This window comes from Silurus aristotelis, assembly GCF_946808225.1.
Source record: "Silurus aristotelis genome assembly, chromosome: 21".
NCBI lineage: Eukaryota > Metazoa > Chordata > Actinopteri > Siluriformes > Siluridae > Silurus > Silurus aristotelis.
In genome coordinates this window covers 2,099,438-2,121,205 of record NC_139594.1, presented here as the reverse complement: position 1 = coordinate 2,121,205, position 21,768 = coordinate 2,099,438, and the positions used below count along the sequence as shown (strand labels likewise).

Genomic DNA, 21,768 nt, shown 5'->3' with positions numbered 1-21,768 from the left:
AAACACTAAACTCAAAAAAAAAAAAAAAAGACTAACAAAAAAAATTCACAAAAATGTTACAAATTTTAATAAAGATTTATATTTTTGTTCATTTTTTTTTTAGTCAGGGTTGTTTTTTTTTTTTTTTTTTGAGTTTGGTGTTTTTTGTTTGTTTTTTGTTCATTTTTTGTCTAACAAAAGATCTAATATAATAAAAACTAATGAAAAACTAAATAAAAAACCTAACAAAAAGAAAATCCAAATTCCCCAAAAAAATGACTAAGAAAATGACTAAGAAATCTAACAAAAAATTAAAATAATAATAAAAAAAAATTTATAAAAAAAAAAAAACAAATCTAAAAAAAAATTCGATTGGGAAATTAGATCTAACAAAAAAAGTAACGGAGGAAATCCCTCCTCCTTATCATACGTGAGCTCACAGAAAAATATGATTGGCTGCTGCCACAGTGATTGACAGGGCAGATAGAATAAGCCCCTCCCACACACAGAGCAAAGCTAACTTTGGGATTTAAATGTATAGATGATAAGATTATAAACGCTCCTGCGTCCAATCACAGTCAGTGTTCATATAATATTAGCACAGTCTCGGCTTCGGCAGGAAGAATCATCAGGATCACTGAAAAAAAGAGAAAGACAAATCTGAAATCTATTAGAAAAGTGTGTGTGTGTGTGTGTGTGTGTGTGTGTGTGTGTGTGTGTGTGTGTGTGTGTGTGTGTGTGTGTGTGTGTGTGTCCACCAGGGGGTGCTCACCACTCTGTAGTCTGGAGCAAATGTCACCCCTTTAGCTGCTCGATCCTGACAGCTGTTACTGCTGCCACTGACTGAGTTCTTCCTCATAATACCTGAGAGAGAGAGAGAGAGAGAGAGAGAGAGAGAGAGAGAGAGAGAGAGAGAGAGAGAGATTTTTTATTATTTTTAAATTTTTTCAGTTTGAAGAAAGTAAAAAAAGAAAGGTTAATAAATGAAGTGAATAAATGTATTTCAATGTAAGAGAAGATCAAGACCCCAAACATGACAGAACTGATGGAGAATTTTGAGCAGTGTGTAATAAACATGTTCTACAGTTACCCTCTTCTTCATCAACCTTCTAAACATTAACACAAGATCAACCACTTCACCTCCTTCTAGTTTGTGTTTCCTGGTGCCCCACAGTTCAGTCAGTTGTTTTTTTACACTTTATTGTGGTCCGTGTATAAACAGTGCTTTGTTACAGAAACCTTGTTGTCTCCATGGTTATCTCTAGCTTTAGCACTGAAGATAAACATGGACATTCTATGAAATGATTTTCAGAAGCTCAGCAAGAGGAACATCCTTGTTCTTCTAGTATTGCAACGTGCTGGTCTGTAGCTAATATCCCATATATGATTCCTCACTGTAGATCTTCCACCTTTTTTTCAATGGGTCTCTTCTACAGGTCTCTTGTATCTTCAGCTTGCCTCTGGAGAAGAGCCTGGATCCAGAACTTCGGGACCATCTGGTGCTTCTGACATTAAGCTGTTCTTTGACACAGGCTTCTAGTTCTGGAATGGTCATGAAGAGTAGTCCTCCAGTGCTCTCTTGCCACCTCTCCTTCTTCAGAGAGACACAAAGCTGTGGAAATTTTTTATGCTCTGGACAGGATTATATTTTAGAAATCTTCTCGTTGCGGTCGGTAGAGCAGCTTCCAGGTCTCACTTTGAAGGCAAGTTCTTCAGCTGTTATCCAGCTTTTTCTCAGGTGATGTAATTTGAGGAATCCCACCGCCCTCAGTGCTGATGCGAGTCCTTCCAAGAATGTTCTCTTTAAAGACATCGTGAACAGGTGTTTCTCAAAGTTCATTCCTCCAGTCTTTCTTAGCAGATGTCTATCTACTGGTGGTCCTCGTGGTAGAGAAGATGTTGTGCTGCCACTCTGGATTGTATGTGGATTAATCCCTATCCTCCTTCTTGAACTGGGAGGTGAAGAACTGTAGCTCTCAGCCAGTGTTGTCCTGACCAAAAGAAGTCAACAAGGGTTCTTTGGATCTCATCGATTAGGTTCTTTGGTAGATCTAAAATCGTGATCTTATGCCACAGCATTGATGCTATGAGATTGATGATGATCAAAACTCTTAATTTGTAGGAAAGCTGAGGTAACGCTTATCTCCATTTAGCCACTTTAGCATGAACTTTATTAGTCCATCCAAGTTTTTCATCTTTAACTCATTTTTTCCAAGGTGTACTCCCAAACATTTTATTCCAGTTGTTGCCCACTGGATGTTTTCTGGAAGATCAGGTGGGTTTTCTCTAAAACCAGACCACAGTGCTCATGTTTTTCGCCAGTTTAGTCTGGCTGATGAGGGTCTTTCGTAGGTTTTTAGAGCACTTTGTGTAGCCTGGAGGTCTTCTTTTGTCTTGATCATGACTGTGATGCCGTCTGCGTACGCTGATCACCAGTCCAGTCAGGTTTTTTCTTAACAGACACAACAAGGGTTCTATTGCAAGACTGTACAGCTGACCAGACATTAGACAGCCCTGTCTGATCTCTTTCTTCATCAGGATTGGTGTACTGAGTCCTTCTCCCACTTTAACCATGCAGGAAGCATCTGTGTACAGGATTTTAATCCATTCGCCAAAGCCGCAACTTTCAAGGGTTTTGAATAAATTCTGATGGTCTTTACGATCTAAGGCTTTCTCCTGGTCAAGAGAGAGGAGACCCACATCGACCCTGTACACTCCAGAGTATTCCAGAGTAGTCCAGAGTAGTCCAGGTTATCCTATTCAGACCTCTTGGGTACACAGTATGACTGACTTCTGTGTAAAATGTAGAGAAAGTTCTGAAGTCTATCAGCCAGACATTTCGAGATGATTTTGTAATCAGAGAATAAAAGAGAAGTTGGTATTCAGGTCTTGACTGAACAAAGATCTTCCTTTTTTGGGAGTAAAGAAACAGCAGCATCCTGAAAGCTCTTGGGAAGTTTTTTGGCCTTGCGAATCTTTGTAACTATTAAAAAAAAAAATCTCTGCCTATGACTGTCCTAAAGGTTTTGTAGAATCCGATAAATCCATCTGTCCCCGATGCTCGTCCAGAAGAAAGCTGTTAAACTTTCTCAAAGATAAGTTTTAAGTCCATGTTCATCATGCAGTTGTGGCATGTTGTTGAAAAGTTCATCTGAGCATTGTTTATCTGTAGGTTCCTCATTTTATAAGGCTGAGTAGAAGTCCAAGGCTAGTCTCCTCATCTCCACAGGGTCTGAGGTGATCGTTCCATCAGGGCCTTTTAAAGCATGAAGAACAGTGTTTGGTGCACTCTTTGTGTGTATGTGTGTGTGTGTGTGTGTGTGTGTGTGTGTGTGTGTGTGTGTGTGTGTGTGTGTGTGTTACCTGCAGAAGGCAGTAAATCGAGTCTCTGTAGACTGTTCCTGCGTGATGAAGGAAATCCTCCGCTCTTGGACAGACGTCTCTGGCGGCTCGACAACATTGCTGCTGGAGACACGATCCCTGGGGGAGGGACTTTCCCCATCCTCTCATACAGCTCCTCAATCTCTCGCTTCTGAGACGCCTGCAGAGCCTGAACCTCTCCCAGGTGTCTGATCCAGAGAGAGAGAGAGAGAGAGAGAGAGAGAGAGAGAGAGAGAGAGAGAGAGAAAGAGATAACAATCCATCATTCATTACATTTTTTGCTAATTTGTTTTTTGTTTCTATTTTTTTTGCCCCTTGTTTATTTTTTGTTTATTTTTCCTTCCATCCATCCATCCATCCATCCATCCATCCATCCATCCATGCATCCATCCATCCATCCATCCATTCATCTGTCCTTCCATCCATCCATTCATCCAACCATTTATTCAATCATCCATCCATCCATCCATCCATCCATCCATCCACATTCATCTGTCCTTTCATCCGTCCATTCATCCAACCATTTATTCAATCATCCATCCATTCATCCATCCATCCATCCATCCATCCATCCATCCATCCATCCATCCATCCATCCATTCATCCAGCCATCCATTCATCCAGCCATCCATTCATCCAGCCATCCAGCCACCTATCCACTGATTTATTCATCAATCAATCAATCTAGCTATCTATTAGTCCATTTGTCCCAACAGCTCTTTCTCTCCCTTTCTCAGCGCTCTCTTCTCACCTCTCTCGGAGTTCCTGGAGCTCCTCCCACATGTCATCGTTGTCGCTCTCGGTCTCGTCACTGCTAGCGTACGAGGCGCTGCGTGTGTAGCTAATCCATGGCTGACTCACACTTCCTATCACGATCCCTGCAGTCGTTCCATCCATGAGGTTCACACTGATCTTCCTCTGCCTTGTCCCGCCCTCCCTGCTCTCCTCTTCATCTCCGTCCTTCTCCGAATCATTTCTGTCCTTCTCCTCCTTCTCCTCCTCCTCAGTCATGCTCGGGTCTAATGGTTTTCGAGGTGGTGACACAGAGATGGTGCTGAGGCTGACCTCTGATTCACCCTGATCCTCTGTGCTGCTCTCTGATTGGCTGTTTGTGGACGGAGTCGATGCTGAAGGAGGTGTTAGGGGTTGGGGACTGGGCGTTGTGGGTGTGGTCTCGGCTGTGGTGGGAGTGACCTGGAAGCGGCCCACTGTGAGGAAGGGTTTCTGCTCTATAAACACAGAACAAGTTTCTGATGAAGCGGCTAATAATAAAAAAGATTTGAACACAACGTGCAGTTTAAACGAGAAGTTTAATTAAGAGAGAGAGAGAGAGAGAGAGAGAGAGAGAGAGAGAGAGAGAGAGAGAGAGAGAGAAAGAGACCGACAAACAGACAGACAGACATACAGACATTAAATTTCCTCTGGAAAATGTACTGCACAGTGCTGACTGTGAACACTAGAGGGAAACCTCTCTAACCATTCTCTCTATTTACCTGTTCTCTCCCTCTCTCTCTCTCTCTCTCTCTCTCTCTCTCTAATTATTTCCAGTGACAATGAGGACAGTTTTCCTGGTGCTCGTGTTCTGGATGTCGCTGCGCAGGTACCCGCGATCCTGAACGAGAACTTTGGAGCGGTTGTTCTCCATGCCGGAGCAAACGACACCAGGCTGCAGCAAACGGAGATCTTAAAGAGGGACTTCAGGATCCTGGTGGAGACGGTACGCAGCACATCACCCACAACGAGGATCACAGTGTCAGGACCTCTTCCCACTTACCAGCGAGGGGCTGAGAAGTTTAGTAGACTTTTAGCTCTAAATGAATGGTTACAGTCATTGTGTCGAGAACATAAACTTCTCTTTGTTAATAACTGGAACTGTTTCTGGGAGCGTCCGAGGTTCTTCCGCCCTGATGGCCTGCACCCCAGCAGAGTTGGAGCAGCAGTGCTATCAGATAACATCTCTAGGATACTTCACACCATCTGACTGGTAAGACATCAAGAAATCTTCAACTATAAGAACACGCATACTACAGACCAAATAGTTACAAGTTCACACACAGCCCAGTTTATAGAAACCGTATCTATTCCTCATGTAGTAAAACCAAGAATTACATACACAAGATCCAGAAATAATCTTATTGCAGTTAAAACTGAAAAATGCCAGATAAACAAACACAACAAAGTTCTAAAGTTCGGTCTTTTAAACATTAGATCACTTGCACCCAAAGCACTGATTGTAAATGAGATGATCACAGATAATAATCTCGATGCACTCTGTCTCACTGAGACCTGGATTAAACCAGGTGATTATATGGGTCTAAACGAGTCGACACCGTCAGGATATGTCTATAAGCATGAGCCCCGTCAGACTGGTCGTGGGGGGGGGGGGTGTAGGAACCATTTATAGTGCTTCTCTTAATGTTAGTCAGAGATTAGGATTCAGCTTTACATCATTTGAAGTGCTCGTTCTTAAAGTTGCACTTTCAGACATGCATAGAAAACTCGCTCTAGTCACCGTGTACAGACCCCCAGGACCCTACGCTGATTTTCTTCATGAGTTTGCTTGTTTTCTCTCAGACCTCCTGATCAGCTTTGATAAAGTGCTGCTTGTAGGAGATTTTAATATTCATGTAGATGATGTAAACAATGCCCTAGGATTATCATTTGTCGATTTACTAAACTCTTTTGGAGTTAAACAAAACGTCACCAGACCAACCCACCGTTTTAACCACACACTAGACTTAATAATATCCTACGGAGCAGACGTCACTGATATAGATATTTTACCCCAGAGTGATGACATCACAGACCATTATCTCCTACTGTACACACTACCGGTAGAGCAGATTAACCGTGTTTCACCACGTTATCGACCTGGTAGGACTATTATTCCAACCACTAAGGACAGATTCATAAATAACCTGCCTGATTTATCTCAGTTTCACATTAAACCCATAACTGCTGATCATCTTGATGAGATGGCGAACAACATAGACCTTATCCTCACTAGCACTTTAGACACTGTTGCCCCCATCCGGTTAAAAAAGGTTCGAGAACAAGCACCTGCACCTTGGTATAATAGTCATACGCATGCCCTAAAGAGAACAACACGTAATCTGGAGAGAAAATGGAGGAAAACTAAATTGGAGGTATTTAGAATTGCGTATAAGGACAGTATGCTTAGCTACAGACAGGCGCTAAAAGCTGCTAGAGCTAAACACCTGAGCAAACTCATAGAAAATAACAAAAACAACCCCAGGTTCCTTTTCAGTACAGTCGCTAAATTAACAACAAATCAGGGATCTGAAAAATGTGTTCCATCACAGTTTAGTAGTGAGGACTTTATGAATTTCTTCACTGAAAAAATAGATAACATTAGAAAAACAATTGTGGCAGTTCAACCTCTGACAGCATCTCCCGACACAATCGTACTTACAACCCCACAACTACACTGTTTTACATGTATAGGACAGGAAGAGCTGTATGATGCTATTATGAAAGCTAAATCAACAACATGTCAGTTAGATCCAATTCCCACTAAACTACTGAAGGAAGTGTTATATACAGCTGGTGAGCCTCTTTTAAATATTATTAACTCCTCACTATCGTTAGGTCATGTCCCTAAATCCCTCAAGTTAGCAGTTATTAAGCCCCTCATTAAAAAACCTAATCTGGATCCAAGCACGCTATCGAATTACAGACCAATTTCAAATCTCCCATTTATGTCAAAGATTTTAGAAAAGATTGTCGCTGCCCAGTTATGTAACCACTTGCAGGAGAACAATATCTTTGAAGAGTTTCAGTCAGGTTTTAGGCTCCATCATAGCACAGAAACTGCTCTAGTTAAAATCACTAACGACCTGTTTTTAGCTTCAGACCAAGGCTACATCTCCCTATTAGTTTTACTAGATCTTAGTGCTGCGTTCGACACTATAGATCATGATCTTCTCCTCGATCGCTTACAGAATTGCATCGGTATTCAGGGACAGGCATTAAGCTGGTTTAAATCCTACCTGTCCAATCGTTACCATTTCGTAGATTTAAATGGAGAGCTATCCAGGATAATGCTAGTAAATTATGGCGTGCCACAAGGGTCAGTTCTAGGACCCCTGCTTTTTACAATATACATGCTTCCATTAGGAAATATTATTAGAAGGCATGGAATTAGCTTCCATTGTTATGCTGATGATATCCAGCTATATATTTCATCCAAACCAGGCGATACAGCTCAATTAGCCCGCATAACTGAGTGTGTTAAAGAAATAAGAGATTGGATGACCCATAACTTTCTGCTATTAAATTCTGATAAAACGGAGATTTTGCTCATCGGCCCAAAAAATAGTACACAGAAGCTCCAGCATCTCAGCCTGCATTTAGACGGTTGTTCTGTAACTACTAGTTCAACGGTAAAAGACCTGGGAGTTATTTTAGACAGCAACTTATCTTTTAAAAATCACATCAATCAAGTTACAAAAACAGCCTTCTTTCACCTTAGAAATATTTCTAAGCTAAGAAATATGTTATCTATATCTGATGCAGAGAAGCTCGTCCATGCGTTTATGACCTCTAGAATAGACTACTGTAATGCATTACTAGGTGGATGTCCTGCATCATTAATAAACAAGCTTCAGTTAGTTCAGAATGCCGCAGCAAGAGTTCTTACTAGGTCAAAAAAATACGATCATATAACCCCAATCTTATCGTCCCTACATTGGCTTCCTATTAAGTTTCGAATAGACTACAAACTACTGCTACTCACTTATAAAGCACTAAATGGTTTGGCTCCCATGTATCTATCCAGTCTTTTAACACGCTACAATCCGTCACGCTCCCTGAGATCTCAAAACTCTGGGCTTCTAGTAGTTCCTAGAATAGCAAAGTCCACTAAAGGCGGTAGAGCATTTTCACATTTAGCTCCTAAACTCTGGAATAGTCTTCCTGACAGTGTTCGGGGTTCAGATACACTCTCCCAGTTTAAGTGTAGATTAAAAACATATCTTTTTAGCAAAGCCTACACATAACACACATCACACACATCACATCATAACCTTGTGCTCCAGAACATCTGATCACATGCACATTATCAACTTGTGCTGTTAATATCATGAACAGCAGCTACGCTAATTCCTCTCCACTGCTTCTCTTTCTCTCCCCATCCCGAGGCATCCTGAGGTTTGGCCAGCTCCAGTCACGTCCCACCTCGTGAAGATTATGGACCTATGGATGATCATGGAGAAGTAGATGCCGAGTGTTTAAAGGCCCTGGCATGGAGAAGCTGATGCTGGATCTATGATGATCACAAATTGTTCTGTATTGTTGGAAGATTTATGACCAAACTCTTGATGTCACCCATATGAGAATGGGTTCCCCTTTGAGTCTGGTTCCTCTCAAGGTTTCTTCCTCATATCATCTAAGGGAGTTTTTCCTTGCCACTGTCGCCACGGCTTGCTCATCAGGGACAAACGCACACCATTCACCTTCACTGTTGTTTTCTGTAAAGCTGCTTTGAGACAATGTCTGTTGTGAAAAGCGCTATACAAATAAACTTGACTTGACTTGACTTGACTGTAATAACAAACCTGAGTGTGTGTGTGTGTGTGTGTGTGTGTGTGTGTGTGTGTGTGTCTTACCCTCTGAAATAGAAGACAGTTTTTCTTTAGCTACATCACGCACCATCTGAGAGGAGTTTCTGGGGCTTGGTGGAGATACCTACATGTGACACACACACACACACACACACACGCACACGCACACACGCACACACGCACACACGCACACACGCACACACGCACACACACACGCACAACTGTAAATGTTATATAAGAGATCACACCCTAAACAGTAAGTATGCAGTGTTTTAGGGGTGAACAAAACAGGTTTGAGGACTGTGTGTGTGTGTGTGTGTGTGTGTGTGTGTGTGTGTGTGTGTGTGTGTGTGTGTGTGTGTGTGTACGGGGGATGTTGTTATAATACACAACAAAGTTTTAACCTACAACCCACGAAGGAGTGGACAAGAAAAACTTTGGTATCATCACATCTCAGCCACATGTGCTTCATGAACATCTGGAATAAATTCCATCAGAACAACATTTTCTGTGTGTGTGTGTGTGTGTGTGTGTGTGTGTGTGTGTGTGTGTGTGTGTGTGTGCAGGCTACTCACTGGGATCTGGGTTGTGGCTGAGCTGGAAGACTCAATGGATGGTGAAGAGGATGATGAAGATGATGAGGAGGAACTGCTTTCCTCTTGCCCCTCCTGAGTGCTCCCTCCAGTCTGGCCGCTTGCCACTGCTGGTCCTATAACATCTGGAGTAGTTGTGGTTGCACTCGGAGGCTGAGCTAGTGACTGGGCCTCTTGGTGCTGCTGAGGTGGAGCTTCGTTCTGACCCGCTGCAGGATGCTGGGCTCCAAACATGCCTGGGTAACTTGGCTGTGGTCCCAAAGAATTCATGTAAGCCTGGTGCAGGCCATTTGGCATGGAGTTTGGGGGTATAAATGACTGCGCCATGGTCATAGCCAGAGACAGAACGTTGGCCAGAGAGAAGAGCGGCTGCTGGGTATGGCCAAGCCAGATTCCTGCAGTCTGTGTGTTCGGAGGCATGGGGTGGCCACTAGGGGGTGGCAGAGAACTGCTGTCATGTGGACCCACATCACCTGCAGGGTGCTGTGGTGTGGGCTGGGTGGGATATGGGGCGAGACTGCAGCTGCTTGCGTTGTGGGGGAGAGGATTCGGAGCTGGGTTGAGTCTTGAGTCTGTAAGCGGAGTCTGGTTGACCATGTAGGGGTACGGATAGGGTGGATTAGGGATGTACTGGGGGTTGGGGTATTGAGGGGGCATGGTGGGGACTTGATTAGAAAGTAGTTGCAGGGCATCAGGATTTGTGTATTGGGGGTAATGGGGTGTAGGCTGAGCAAAAGACTGGGTCGAACCTGAGACATGAACAGAGAACAGAAACAATTAATCAGTGAACAGATTCTGAAATCACAGGAATGGGGTTTTGGGGGTCACATAAAAAATTCCATGTTCCATAAAACACACCTTCTGTATGAGAAGTTGGACACTAAGGAAGGCGAAAAGGATTTGAGGCAATTTTGCAAGGCAGAAGGACCGAGCTGGGAAAGAGATGCTGCAAGTTAGAGCGATAATGGATGGAGATGGAAATGTGTTGACTAGTGAGGAGAGTGTGTTGAGAAGATGGAGAGAGTATTTTGAGCAGCTGATGAATGAGTAAAATGAGAGAGAGAAGGTAGATGGTGTGGAGATGGTGAAACAGGAAGTGGATAGGATTAGTAAGGAGGAAGTGAGAGCAGGATGAAGAGTGTAAAGTCAGTAGGACCAGATGACAGAAGCATGGAGATGTTTGGGAGAGATGCAGTGGAGTTTATAAACAGATTGTTTAACAAGATTTTGGAAGGTGAGAAGATGCCTGAGGAATGGAGAAGGAGTGTGCTGGTACCGATCTTTAAGAATAAGGGAGATGTGCAGACCTGCAGTAACTACAGGGGAATAAAGTTGATCAGTCACACCATGAAGTTATGGGAAAGAGTAGTGGAAGCCAGGCTGAGAGAAGAGGCGACCATCTGTAAACAACAGTATGGTTTCATGCCGAGGAAGAGCACCACAGACGCATTATTTGCTTTGAGAATGTTGATGGAGAAGTATAGAGAAGGTCAGAAGGAGTTGCATTGTGTGTTTGTGGATTTAGAGAAAGTGTACGACAGGGTGGAGAGAGGAGTTGTGGTATTGTATGAGGAAGTCAGGTGTGTCAGAGAAGTATGTGAGGGTGGTGCAGGACATGTATGAGGACAGCTCGACAGCAGTGAAGTGTGCAGTAGGTACGACAGACTGGTTCAAGGTGGAGGTTGGACTGCATCAAGGATCGGCTCTGAGCCCTTTCCTGTTTGCAGTGGTGATGGAAAGGTTGACAGACGAGGTCAGACAGGAGTCTCCGTGGACTATGATGTTTGCGGATGATATTGTGATTTGTGGTGAGAGTAGGGAGCAGGTGGAGAAGAGCCTGGAGAGGTGGAGGTACACGCTGGAGAGAAGGGGAATGTCTCTTGACCTGGAGTCAACAGTATCTGTAGGCAGGGCTGTAACATGTCCTAGGATCCCAGTAACATACCTAAACCCAGAGAATATCACTTCCAGGATTTTTTCTGCAGCATTCTAAACCGGTTTCCTTTTTAAGCGTGATGACACAACGCTTAAAAATAAAACCTGTACATCTTTATTTCAAACATGCAGAAAAAAGACTACAAATGACTAGCTGCCTGTGGGTCGGATTCATTTACACCCCCATGTTTGTGACCTGAATCAGAAGCAAAAGCAGATCTCACTGCTGGTGCTAAATGGATCAGTGTAATTGGCTCCACCCCTCTGTTTTACACACGTATAATAAAATGAACCCAAGCTGCAGAGTTAATGAGGAAAAAACTCCCACAAGGAACGTGCTCCAAACCTCACAACCCCCTGGAGAGCCCACACCTAACATCACACTGGCCATTATTTATGTGGTTTATCCAGCTTACAGTCTCCATGGGGTCATATTTAAAATGATGGAATAAAATGGAAATGCACACACACACACACACACACACACACACACACACACACACACGTCTCTCTTTATGTCTTCGACACCAATGAAATGCACCAAATTTATCACACACGTCTCCATAAAAAGAGATGTTTTTTTTAGCATGCTGCATTGATTTGTTGGCAGAGAAAAACAACACAGGTGTCATCTATCTCTCGAGCCACACAAACACACACACACACACACACACACACACAAGGAATAAACATTCCGCTAAATAACAGCTGCTCTCTGTGTTACTGACAAAGAAATAATCATTGTGCGTATTCTGCTGGAAGTGACCAGAGAACGAGAAAGAGGAACAGGGAGAACGAGAAAGAGGAACAGGGAGAACGAGAAAGAGGAACAGGGAGAGAGAGAGAGAGAGAGAGAGAGAGAGAGAGAGAGAGAGAGAGAGAGAGAGAGAGAGAGAGAGAGAGAGAGAGAGAGAGAGAGAGAGAGAGAGAGAGAGAGAGAGAGAGAGAGAGAGAGAGAGAGAGAGAGAGAGAGACTACACAAGAGACCAAAGAACCTGTGTACCTACATAGGTAATGATGCACCTTATTAACCTTAAAGCAGTTATAAACACTCGTTCTCTATCTTAAAGTCACAAACACAAAGCGTAAGCTGAATGTTATACTGTAGCTTTCACTCTGACTGGTACTAAGCTCTGACACTGGAGACTCCTTCCAGAAAAGAGTATAAATGTCTCCTTTCGGGGAACTCCACAATATCAGAGATCAGACCTTACACATGTTCATCAGTCTGTGCTCTGTGTCCTGATTGGTCAGATGATGTTGGTTTAGAGCAGCACCATTATCAGAGATTCTTCTTTTTCATCACCTTCATCTTATTCATATTAAACCAATCACATTGGTTCTAGATAGATAGATAGATAGATAGATAGATAGATAGATAGATGGATGGATGGATGGATGGATGGATGGATGGATGGATGGATGGATGGATGGATGGATAGATAGATAGACAGACAGACATACCTGATGTATGGAAGGACTGAGAGCGAAGGGGACGGACAGGTGGTCCTACATCAGAGTCCAGGTTAAAGTCTCTGCTCAGCCCTGAAGAGGAGCCATGGGTCACCTGACCTGCATTTGCAGCTGAATAATCTGTGATACACACACACACACACACACACAAACACACACACACACACACACACACACACACACACACACACACACAAGCTGAAAACACCAAGATAGAACCAAAACAGGGAGATGGACAGATGAGCAGACAGACACATGGGCAGAGAGATGGACAGATGTACAGACAGACGGACAGACGGGCAGACAGTGACAGTTTGTCCATATGAACAGAGACATAGACATCCAGAGGGAAGATTATTATGATGTTAGTGTCGATACCTGAGGTGTGGAAAGACTGTGAGCGGTGCGGACGCAAGGGCAAAGCCCCCTCGGGATCAAGGTAATAGTCTCCGCCCAGTCTGGGGGAGAGGCCATGAGATATCTGACCCACGTTTGCAGCTAAGAATTCTGTGTGATACTCACACGCTGTTGAATAATATAAGTATGACAGAGATTTTATTTATAAATTAAAAATAAGGACAGAGAGAACAAACACAGGCGGACAGACAGATGGACAGACAGACAGCCACAGCCAGACAGACAGATAGACTCAGACAGACAGATAGACACAGCCAGATAGACAGACTGATGAAATGAGGGTTAATAAAGCGTTAGTAGATACCTGAAGTGTGGAAAGACTGGGAACGAAGTGGACGCACAGGAACAGCTGCACCAGGATCGAGGTAATAGTCTCCACCCAGACTGGGGGTGGAGCCTTGCATTACCTGACCTGCAGCATAATCTGAGTGTAACAGCACATGCACAAGTCATTAAAACTGAACATGAGTTGGGGGTTAGTGAGAAAAGATTTACACACAGTTGAACACAACTAAGCGCATGAAACCAGATAGATTTAGTGTCACTGTTACCATGACAACAGCAAGTCATAATTAAAGGAGGTGCTAATGTTAGTCACGGTAGAGTCACACCATTCTCCCTGGAAAATGCTTCTTCACGCCTCAAATTGTAAAAATGTAGTCTGTAATGACTTGCGTGTGGGTGTGGCCTGGCCGCCATGTTTCTTAGTTTTGATAAGAAACTTTATTATATGCATACTAAAACTAACGAGTGAAATGCGGCGTTACCTGGCAGGGAGGAGGACGAGTGTGTGCGTGCCAACCCCTGGGTGTGCAGGTTCGGCTGAAAAAAAAAAAAAAAAAATCAAATGAAATCGGTGTCAAACATATCGTATAAATCTAGAACCAATCTAGAAAACGACTTGTGGAACCTTCATGAGACAAACTCTCATTTCTCTCATGTTCTCTCGTGTTTTATATAGCAGTGGTGGTCCTTCAGAGAAGGTCTTGCTGGCCAACATTTTGTTAAATTGTCAATGAATATGTATCAACTTATTTCCAATAATTTCTATTCCCTTCATTTCCTTCAAGGAGCAGCGCCACCAAGTGTGAGTTCAAGTTCGAGTTCCTATCAGCCGTCACATAACGTGTTGCCGGGGTCAAAGATCTCCAACGTAAGCCCTTCAAGATCAGCACTGCGAGTGCATGTAAAGTGAAATCCATGTTGCTTTAACCAATCAGATTGTGAGTTTCTGACTCCGAGGCGTCTAGCAGGCGTACGATAATGTCAGAATTTTCACGTCCTTTGATTGGACGGTCAGAGAGCGCGTTAGTCCGAGCTCACAACCTCCATCGAATAGCTGTTTTTCCATTTCACAACGACTGACAGAGGAGAAGAAATCGATTTGGTCGCAGAACATTTTCAAGACGAACTTTTCAAAGAAAGCAGGACATCGTGAGGAAAAGTCGCCCGAAACAGTACAAAACAGTTGTTGCACATTTTCATTACCAGTTTATACTTTTGTGTTAAAAATTTGCACAAAAACACACAATTCACCTTCATTCCAAATCCCCAGGAAAACTCTAACGCACTGAAGGAACACAGTGAAACCCCGGGGTGATGTGATGAGGTGAACATCGGTGCTTCTGCTGGAGATGATGTATGTGGAGGTGCAGTTGTGGCTCCAGTGAAAGGAGACGTGTTGAATTGTGATCATTGGGTTTCTTGATTATTTATTCTCACTGTATGAGATTCCTGTACTGCACTTCTCTATAATACTGATGTTCCTACAGACGTGGTATTATAATGAAGCTAATAAGGGGTGAATTGATTTAAACAGGACACCACTGAAATACACACTGTACACTGTTCCAAATTTGCTGTTATAATATAATATTACGAGCTCCACTCTTCTGGGAAGATGTTCAACTAGATTTTGTGGAGATTTGCATGAGATTCATTCAGCCACAAAGATGTTAGTAAAGTCCGGGAATACAGGATTTTGGTGAGGTGAAGGCGTCTTGGGTGCAGTCAGTGTAAGAAATTCTCTATAGCAGGAGATCTTCCACTCCAAATCCATTGAAAGCAGATCTTCATGGAGATCAGTGAAAATTGTGACTAATATTTTTCCGTTTCACTCGTCTCGGTTCCGTGTGTATTAATAACTGCAGTAAGTATAAAGTCACTTTAAGCTCAGATAAATTACACTGTTGTATTGCTCATTGCTCCAGGGTTTTCTGTGTGTGTGTGTGTGTGTGTGTGTGTGTGTGTGTGTGTGTGTGTGTGTGTGTGTGTGAAATAAAAATAGTTTTTCCTTGTATAGAAAATGGTTTCTGCATTTCTTTTGACCTGTTGAACTTTCTCTTTTCTACTCTTCTCTGATTATAATGAGGAATACGACGACATAGACACACGGTAGCCCCTTAATTACACGTCTCTGCTCTGATTCTCACTCATCCATTTGCGGTTATCCGGAAGTCGATACAAAAAGTATTGGCGCCCCTTTACCCTGTCTATTAAAAGTTAACAATGTGATGCATCTATTTAAAAAAGTCTGCAAGTTGGCATTTGTATCGCGATGCATCGTTTTTAAGATTTTTGCTTCTGTAAAACCCAATGTATTTTAATATAATTATTAGTGGATGTTCTATAATTTTATTATTCCGAAAGTGACCATTAATTTGTGACCAGTATTTGATAGGTAGAATTTTTTTTGCTCACTAAACTGTTTCTCGAGCGCGTTCTCTCAGCACCGCTGCTGCTACATGAATATGACGTATCGCATCACTACTGAGACCGAGACGTGTCCTGAGAGTCACATAGAATACAGATTAACATGGCAGAGGTAGAGCTGTGACTTCCTGCAGACACAACAGGAGAAGAACGAATCCTGCTAACTTCCCTCAGACTGAAGAAACTCCTTGGACTAGTAGTGAAACATCTCGATCTAACCAGATTGAAGTGTAGTTGATGTGACTCAGCTTCCAGACACTTTATTACACGATCGTGTTCCTGATGCTACAGAACGTTAGCACTTTACTTCATTAAACTGACGTCTTATAAGTTCTGGCTCAGTGCTCTTCCCTTAACACCAGTTGACAGGGTGAAAGGGTGCCAATACTTTTGGGGTAAAAAGTGACCTTGGTCATAAAGAAATAAAGCCCACAGTCCCAGTGAATTCTGGGTGTGAAAGCTGTTGGAAAGCTCCTGTGTGTCTCACCTGAGAGCCTGACAGAGTTCCGGCTCCGCTCAGGTACGGCAGCCGGAGGGAGTTTCCAGGCCCGAGCAGATCTAAAGGCTCCTTCCTCATCAGGGCCTCAGCGCGGCGGATGATGTCCATCATGCGATGGATGAAGCCCTCCTTCTCCGACGGCAGGATGAACTCGTTATGCACCTGCACACAGGAGATGCGGGTTATAGCTTGGAACTTTAGAAGAACCTGGTATAAAGGTATAAATGCATATAAGCCGCTGAGGTCACCATGACGGCAGCGATGTCCTCGGGATTGTCTCCGTCCAGGTCGAATTTAAACGTCACCATCTTGCTGTTGTGAGTCTGAAGCTGGCACTCCACCACCCGATCCACCTTATCTGACAACTGTGTGGAGACGAGACAGAGGGTGAGACATGAGATGAAACTCTGAATGGGACACAAAGCAAGAGAGAGTCTTATAGAGGGTGAGACAGGGAGTAAAACCAAAACAAAGACAGAAGTTGAGATGTGAGGTGAGAAAGAAATGAGACCAGGTTAGACAGAGCGTGAGACCAAAAAACAGATTGAGACTAAGCGAGACAAAGGTGAAGCTCTGATTATGTATTAGTATGAGTCAAAAGTGAGACAAAGTGGGACCGAGAGAAAAAAAGTGAGACAAAGAATGAGATTAAATGAGACAGAGAGTGAGACCTACAATGAGAAAGAGTAAGAAAAGTTTGCGAGAGAGTCGTAGTGAGACAGAAAGTGAAACAAAGAGACTGGAAATATAACAAGTAATTAGACAAATTAAGACAGAGTAAAACTAATGATGAGACAATTTGAGACAGAGTGAGACTAATAATGATACAAATTCAGACAGAGTGAGACTAATAACGAGACAAATTGAGACAAAGTGACAATAATAATAAGACAAATTAAGACAGAGTGAGACTAATAATGAGACAAATTGAGGCAGAGTGAGACACAGCTAAGCAAGTTTTACTTTAATTAAAGCACATGCAGTGGACTGATCTTTCATTGTTATTTGTGATATGTTTAGAAACACTGTGTGTGTGTGTGTGTGTGTGTGTGTGTGTGTGTGTGTGTGTGTGTGTGTGTGTGTGTGTGTGTGTGTGTGTGTGTGTGTGTGTGTAAACTCTCGGACGTTCTGTAATACCCCTGTTATACGCAGCCGTGAGCGTGCTCTCTTCCTCAGCAGTTTACTTCCTGTGCGTTTACTTGGACCTTTACTGCTCATCTCTGATAGGCCCTCATTCCCGTCACTCAAACCAGATGTCACATCAGAGGCGTAACTAAAAACAGAGAAATGGTCATGGGCAAGGTTAAAGGTCAGAAAGTGGGTGTGGCTCAAACAAACAAACCATCATCAGCATCGGCATAGTGTATGGCTCCTTGTGTACATCACTCCAGTTTACAATCAGACACAATTCCATACAGTATGTCTTTGACAGACAGATGGCAAATCATCAATTTACTTAAGTTCCTTCTGACTTCTAACTCATGACTCTTTCACACACACGCCTCTGTAGTGCAAAAAAGGATAAAGATGAAATAAATCCAGATGTTCTTCTCCTGTTGTGTGTGCAGGAACTTACAGCTCTACCTCTGCCATGTTAATCTGTATTCTGTGTGACTCTTAGGACACGCCTCGGCCTCCGTAGTGTTGTGACGTGTCATATTTACGTAGCAACAGTGGTGCTGGGTTGGGGTTAGGGTTGGGGTGACGAGAAATCGAGCTACATATCAAATACTGGTCACAAATTAATGGTCAATTTCTAAATATTAAAATTATAGAACATCTACTGATAATTAAATAGAAATTCATTGGGTTTTGATGCAAATATCTTAAAAACACTGCATCACTTGTTTCTAATGCACACTTTTTCAAATTAGATGCATCACGTCGTTAACTTTCATGCCATACCACCAAATCCCTGAATATTACTGCCCCTAATAAATATGTACATATATAAATGGTTGCGAACACACTTTCAGTCTGAGAATCATATGAGTTCATTGTGTAGGACAAACAGCATCACACTGAGCTCAGTCAGCCTCAGCTTAAAGCAGCAACCTCTGTTTGTGTGTGTGTGTGTGTGTGTGTGTGTGTGTGTGTGTGTGTGTGACTCATACAGGAGTAGAGGTTTTGCTAAATGGAGCGTCAGCCATCCTACATGCCCAAAATCTGATCTCTGAAAGTGAATCTACGGCAGCATGCAGCGTTCAGCTCATATCTGCTCCTGACGTCAAAAAAACACGACAGGATGAAACGTGGAAAAATATATTTTATCCCTGTGCGTGCGTAAACCCGCCTATACACACACACACACACACACACACACACACACACACACACACACACACACACACAGGTTTCCCAATTACTAGTGCGTGAATGCATAGTAAATGGAAATGAGCCTCATGTATCCATCCACACTGAAAGCATCTACTGTGAAGTATGAAGTGTTTATGGAGTTGAATTGTTGCCTCTGCAATCGACATCCAAGCTTCGTTTACTTTTCAATGATGGAAGGAACGGGTTACCTGTCGACTGGAGAGGAGAAGCCGCTGGCCCCGCTGGAGTTCACTCGTTCAGAGTTGTGGGATACGGCGATGCTCTGGAGGAGCAGGAGAACAGGAAAACAGAAGAGTGGAGGTTCTTATAACAGCCATTCGATGTGGAACAGAATGTTCAGAAAGTACACAGCAATTTTATAGTCAGGTGGTTATACAGTGTAATTGCAGTTCATGTACCAAACCACAAAACGGTATTTTCTTTCCATGAAACAAATATTATTTTTTTTAATTATAGCCACGAAGCTCCGCCCATTACTCACTGAGGGAAAGCGGAGTGCTGGGATTGGATGGTTCATCACAGGCAAGGCTTCTGTGGGTGGAGCTTCAACAACTGGCTCAGTGGGTGGAGCTATGTTTGCAGAGGTGGAGCTTAGCACAGGGCACAGAGCTTCAGGAGGCTCTTGGAGGCCGGAGGAACTGAGGTAGCCGTCAGTCTCGCAATCCGCTGCCAGGAAGATCAGAAAACAGTCGCTGATGCTAAACAAAGACTAGAATTTATATGACAATTATATTAGTAAAAAAAATTCTAATAAATATAACAATACAGCAGAATTTAAAAACAGAAAGAAATTCAGGAAAATATTATCGCATTAAAAATACCCTGATCAATTACGCAATATCTATAAATATACATTTATCTTGTAGAACATACATAAATGTTTTATAATTACGCGACGAATAAAACAAATGTTTGTAGAGCTGTCAATTTATTAAAATATTTAAACGCGATTAATCGCAAGATCACCATGAGTTAATTTGTGATTAATCGCAACTCAAATTCATTTCAATCTCACTAATTTTATCAACGCGCGACTAACGCGACGCGCATTTCTGTTTGACCATTTTGATTAAACATATAAAAAAATATAACAGAAGGCGAAATTAAAACATTCAACGCGACACACGTTTATTCATGACGTCCTTTCTTTGCTCGGATATAAACAAAATAATAATAAACTTTTTTTATCAATAAACTTTTGTTTTACTGATGCACCAAGTCTCAAATCAGCACCAAAATCCGCCATGATGCGCACATCCGGCAACTAAAACCGTCCGTGTGGAAACAGCAAAATTTCTGTTTGGTGTCCTGATGATTTATGTCATTTAAAACACCATCATTACTTAAAAACAGAAGTATTTTTATGAGGTGCACTATCATCCGAATCTATCTATCTGTCTGTCTGTCTGTCTGTCTGTCTGTCTGTCTGTCTGTCTGCTTCAATATATATATTTATTTATTTATTTATTTATTTATTTATTTATTTATTTCGTTTTTTGACATCCAAAAATTAAAAACTTAAAAACATTGACATTAAAGACATACAACAAAATGTTCTTATTTATTTATTTCTTACTTTATTTATTTTTGTGTAGATAAACTGTATAGCCAAAGTTTGTGGACACCTGACCATAAGATTCCCCATTCCACATTGGGTCCCAATTAACTGTTATAATTATCTTCACTCTTCTGGGAAGATGTTCCAATAGATTTTGTGTGAGATTCATTCAGCCACCAGGGTTTAGTAAAAACATGTACTGATGTTTGTCATGAAAAATTCATCCTAAAGTAAGGTGTTCAATAGGGTTGGAGCTTTAGAGCAGGAGATCTTCCACATACTTCCAACCCATGAAATGCAGATCATTAATGGACAGTGGAGACACTCGGCGCATGTGGCAGGGCATCCAGGCGATCACGAATTACAAGACCACATCACCTGCTTGTGACCATGACGCCTCCCTCCCAGATGCGCTGAACGACTTCTACGCTCGGTTTGAGGTACAGAACAATGTGGTGGCAAGGAAGACCATCCCTCCTCCAAGTGACCAGGTGCTCTGTCTAACCACAGCTGAAGTGAGGAAAACTCTATGCAGAGTTAACCCACGGAAGTCTGCTGGACCTGACAACATTCCTGGCAGAGTGCTCAGGGAATGTGCAGAACAACTAGCAGATGTCTTCACTGACATCTTCAACATCTCCCTGAGCAGCAACGTTGTTCCCACGTGCCTCAAGACAATGATCATTGTTCCTGTGCCAAAGAAATCGACTGTCTACTGCCTCAATGTCTATCGTCCCGTCACGCTCACTTCCATCATGATAAAGTGCTTCGAGAGGCTCGTCATGAGGCACATCAAGACACAGCTTCCACCCTCCCTGGACCCCATGCAGTTTGCGTATCGTCCAAACCGTTCCACGGACGATGCCATCTCCACAACCCTCCATCTGGCCCTCACCCACCTGGATAACAAGGACTCATATGTACGAATGCTGTTCATTGATTTCAGCTCAGCATTCAACACAATCATTCCTCAGCACCTGACCGAGAAGTTGAACCCTCTGGGCCTGAACACCTCTCTCTGCAACTGGATCCTGGACTTCCTGACTGGGAGACCTCAGTCAGTCCGGATCGGGAACAGCATCTCCAGCACCACCACACTGAGCACTGGAGCCCCTCAGGGCTGTGTGCTCAGTCCACTGCTGTTCACTCTGCTGACTCACGACTGTGCACCAACGCACAGCTCAAATCATATCATCAAGTTCGCTGATGAAACGACCGTGGTGGGTCTAATCAGCAAGAACGACGAGTCAGCATATAGAAAAGAGGTGCAACGGTTAACTGCCTGGTGTGGAGCAAACAACC

The 21,768-nt window shown here is 42.9% G+C and overlaps 1 protein-coding gene across 6 annotated transcripts in view; it reads right to left on the bottom strand.

Annotated features, from left to right (window-relative positions):
- Positions 1-81: 81 nt before the first annotated feature.
- The window catches only part of wnk4b (WNK lysine deficient protein kinase 4b), a 79,336-nt gene continuing 57,649 nt past the window's right edge, over positions 82-21,768 (bottom strand). Inside the window, exons 8-22 of one of the 6 annotated variants that reach the window (XM_083524274.1) lie at positions 19,390-19,574; positions 19,097-19,170; positions 17,709-17,844; positions 16,820-16,936; positions 16,560-16,733; positions 14,128-14,182; positions 13,665-13,784; positions 13,322-13,468; positions 12,935-13,063; positions 9,518-10,284; positions 8,988-9,066; positions 4,112-4,589; positions 3,343-3,548; positions 752-843; positions 82-616 (exon numbers count right to left, since the gene is read on the bottom strand). In XM_083524274.1, coding sequence (XP_083380400.1) covers positions 614-616; positions 752-843; positions 3,343-3,548; positions 4,112-4,589; positions 8,988-9,066; positions 9,518-10,284; positions 12,935-13,063; positions 13,322-13,468; positions 13,665-13,784; positions 14,128-14,182; positions 16,560-16,733; positions 16,820-16,936; positions 17,709-17,844; positions 19,097-19,170; positions 19,390-19,574 — 2,762 coding nt within the window. In that variant the 3' untranslated portion in view covers positions 82-613. Of the gene's footprint in view, positions 617-751; positions 844-3,342; positions 3,549-4,111; positions 4,590-8,987; positions 9,067-9,517; positions 10,285-12,934; positions 13,469-13,664; positions 13,785-14,127; positions 14,183-16,559; positions 16,734-16,819; positions 16,937-17,708; positions 17,845-19,096; positions 19,171-19,389; positions 19,575-21,768 lie in introns of all 6 variants that reach the window. The other 5 variants (XM_083524272.1, XM_083524276.1, XM_083524275.1 and 2 more) reach the window with 5 other exon arrangements.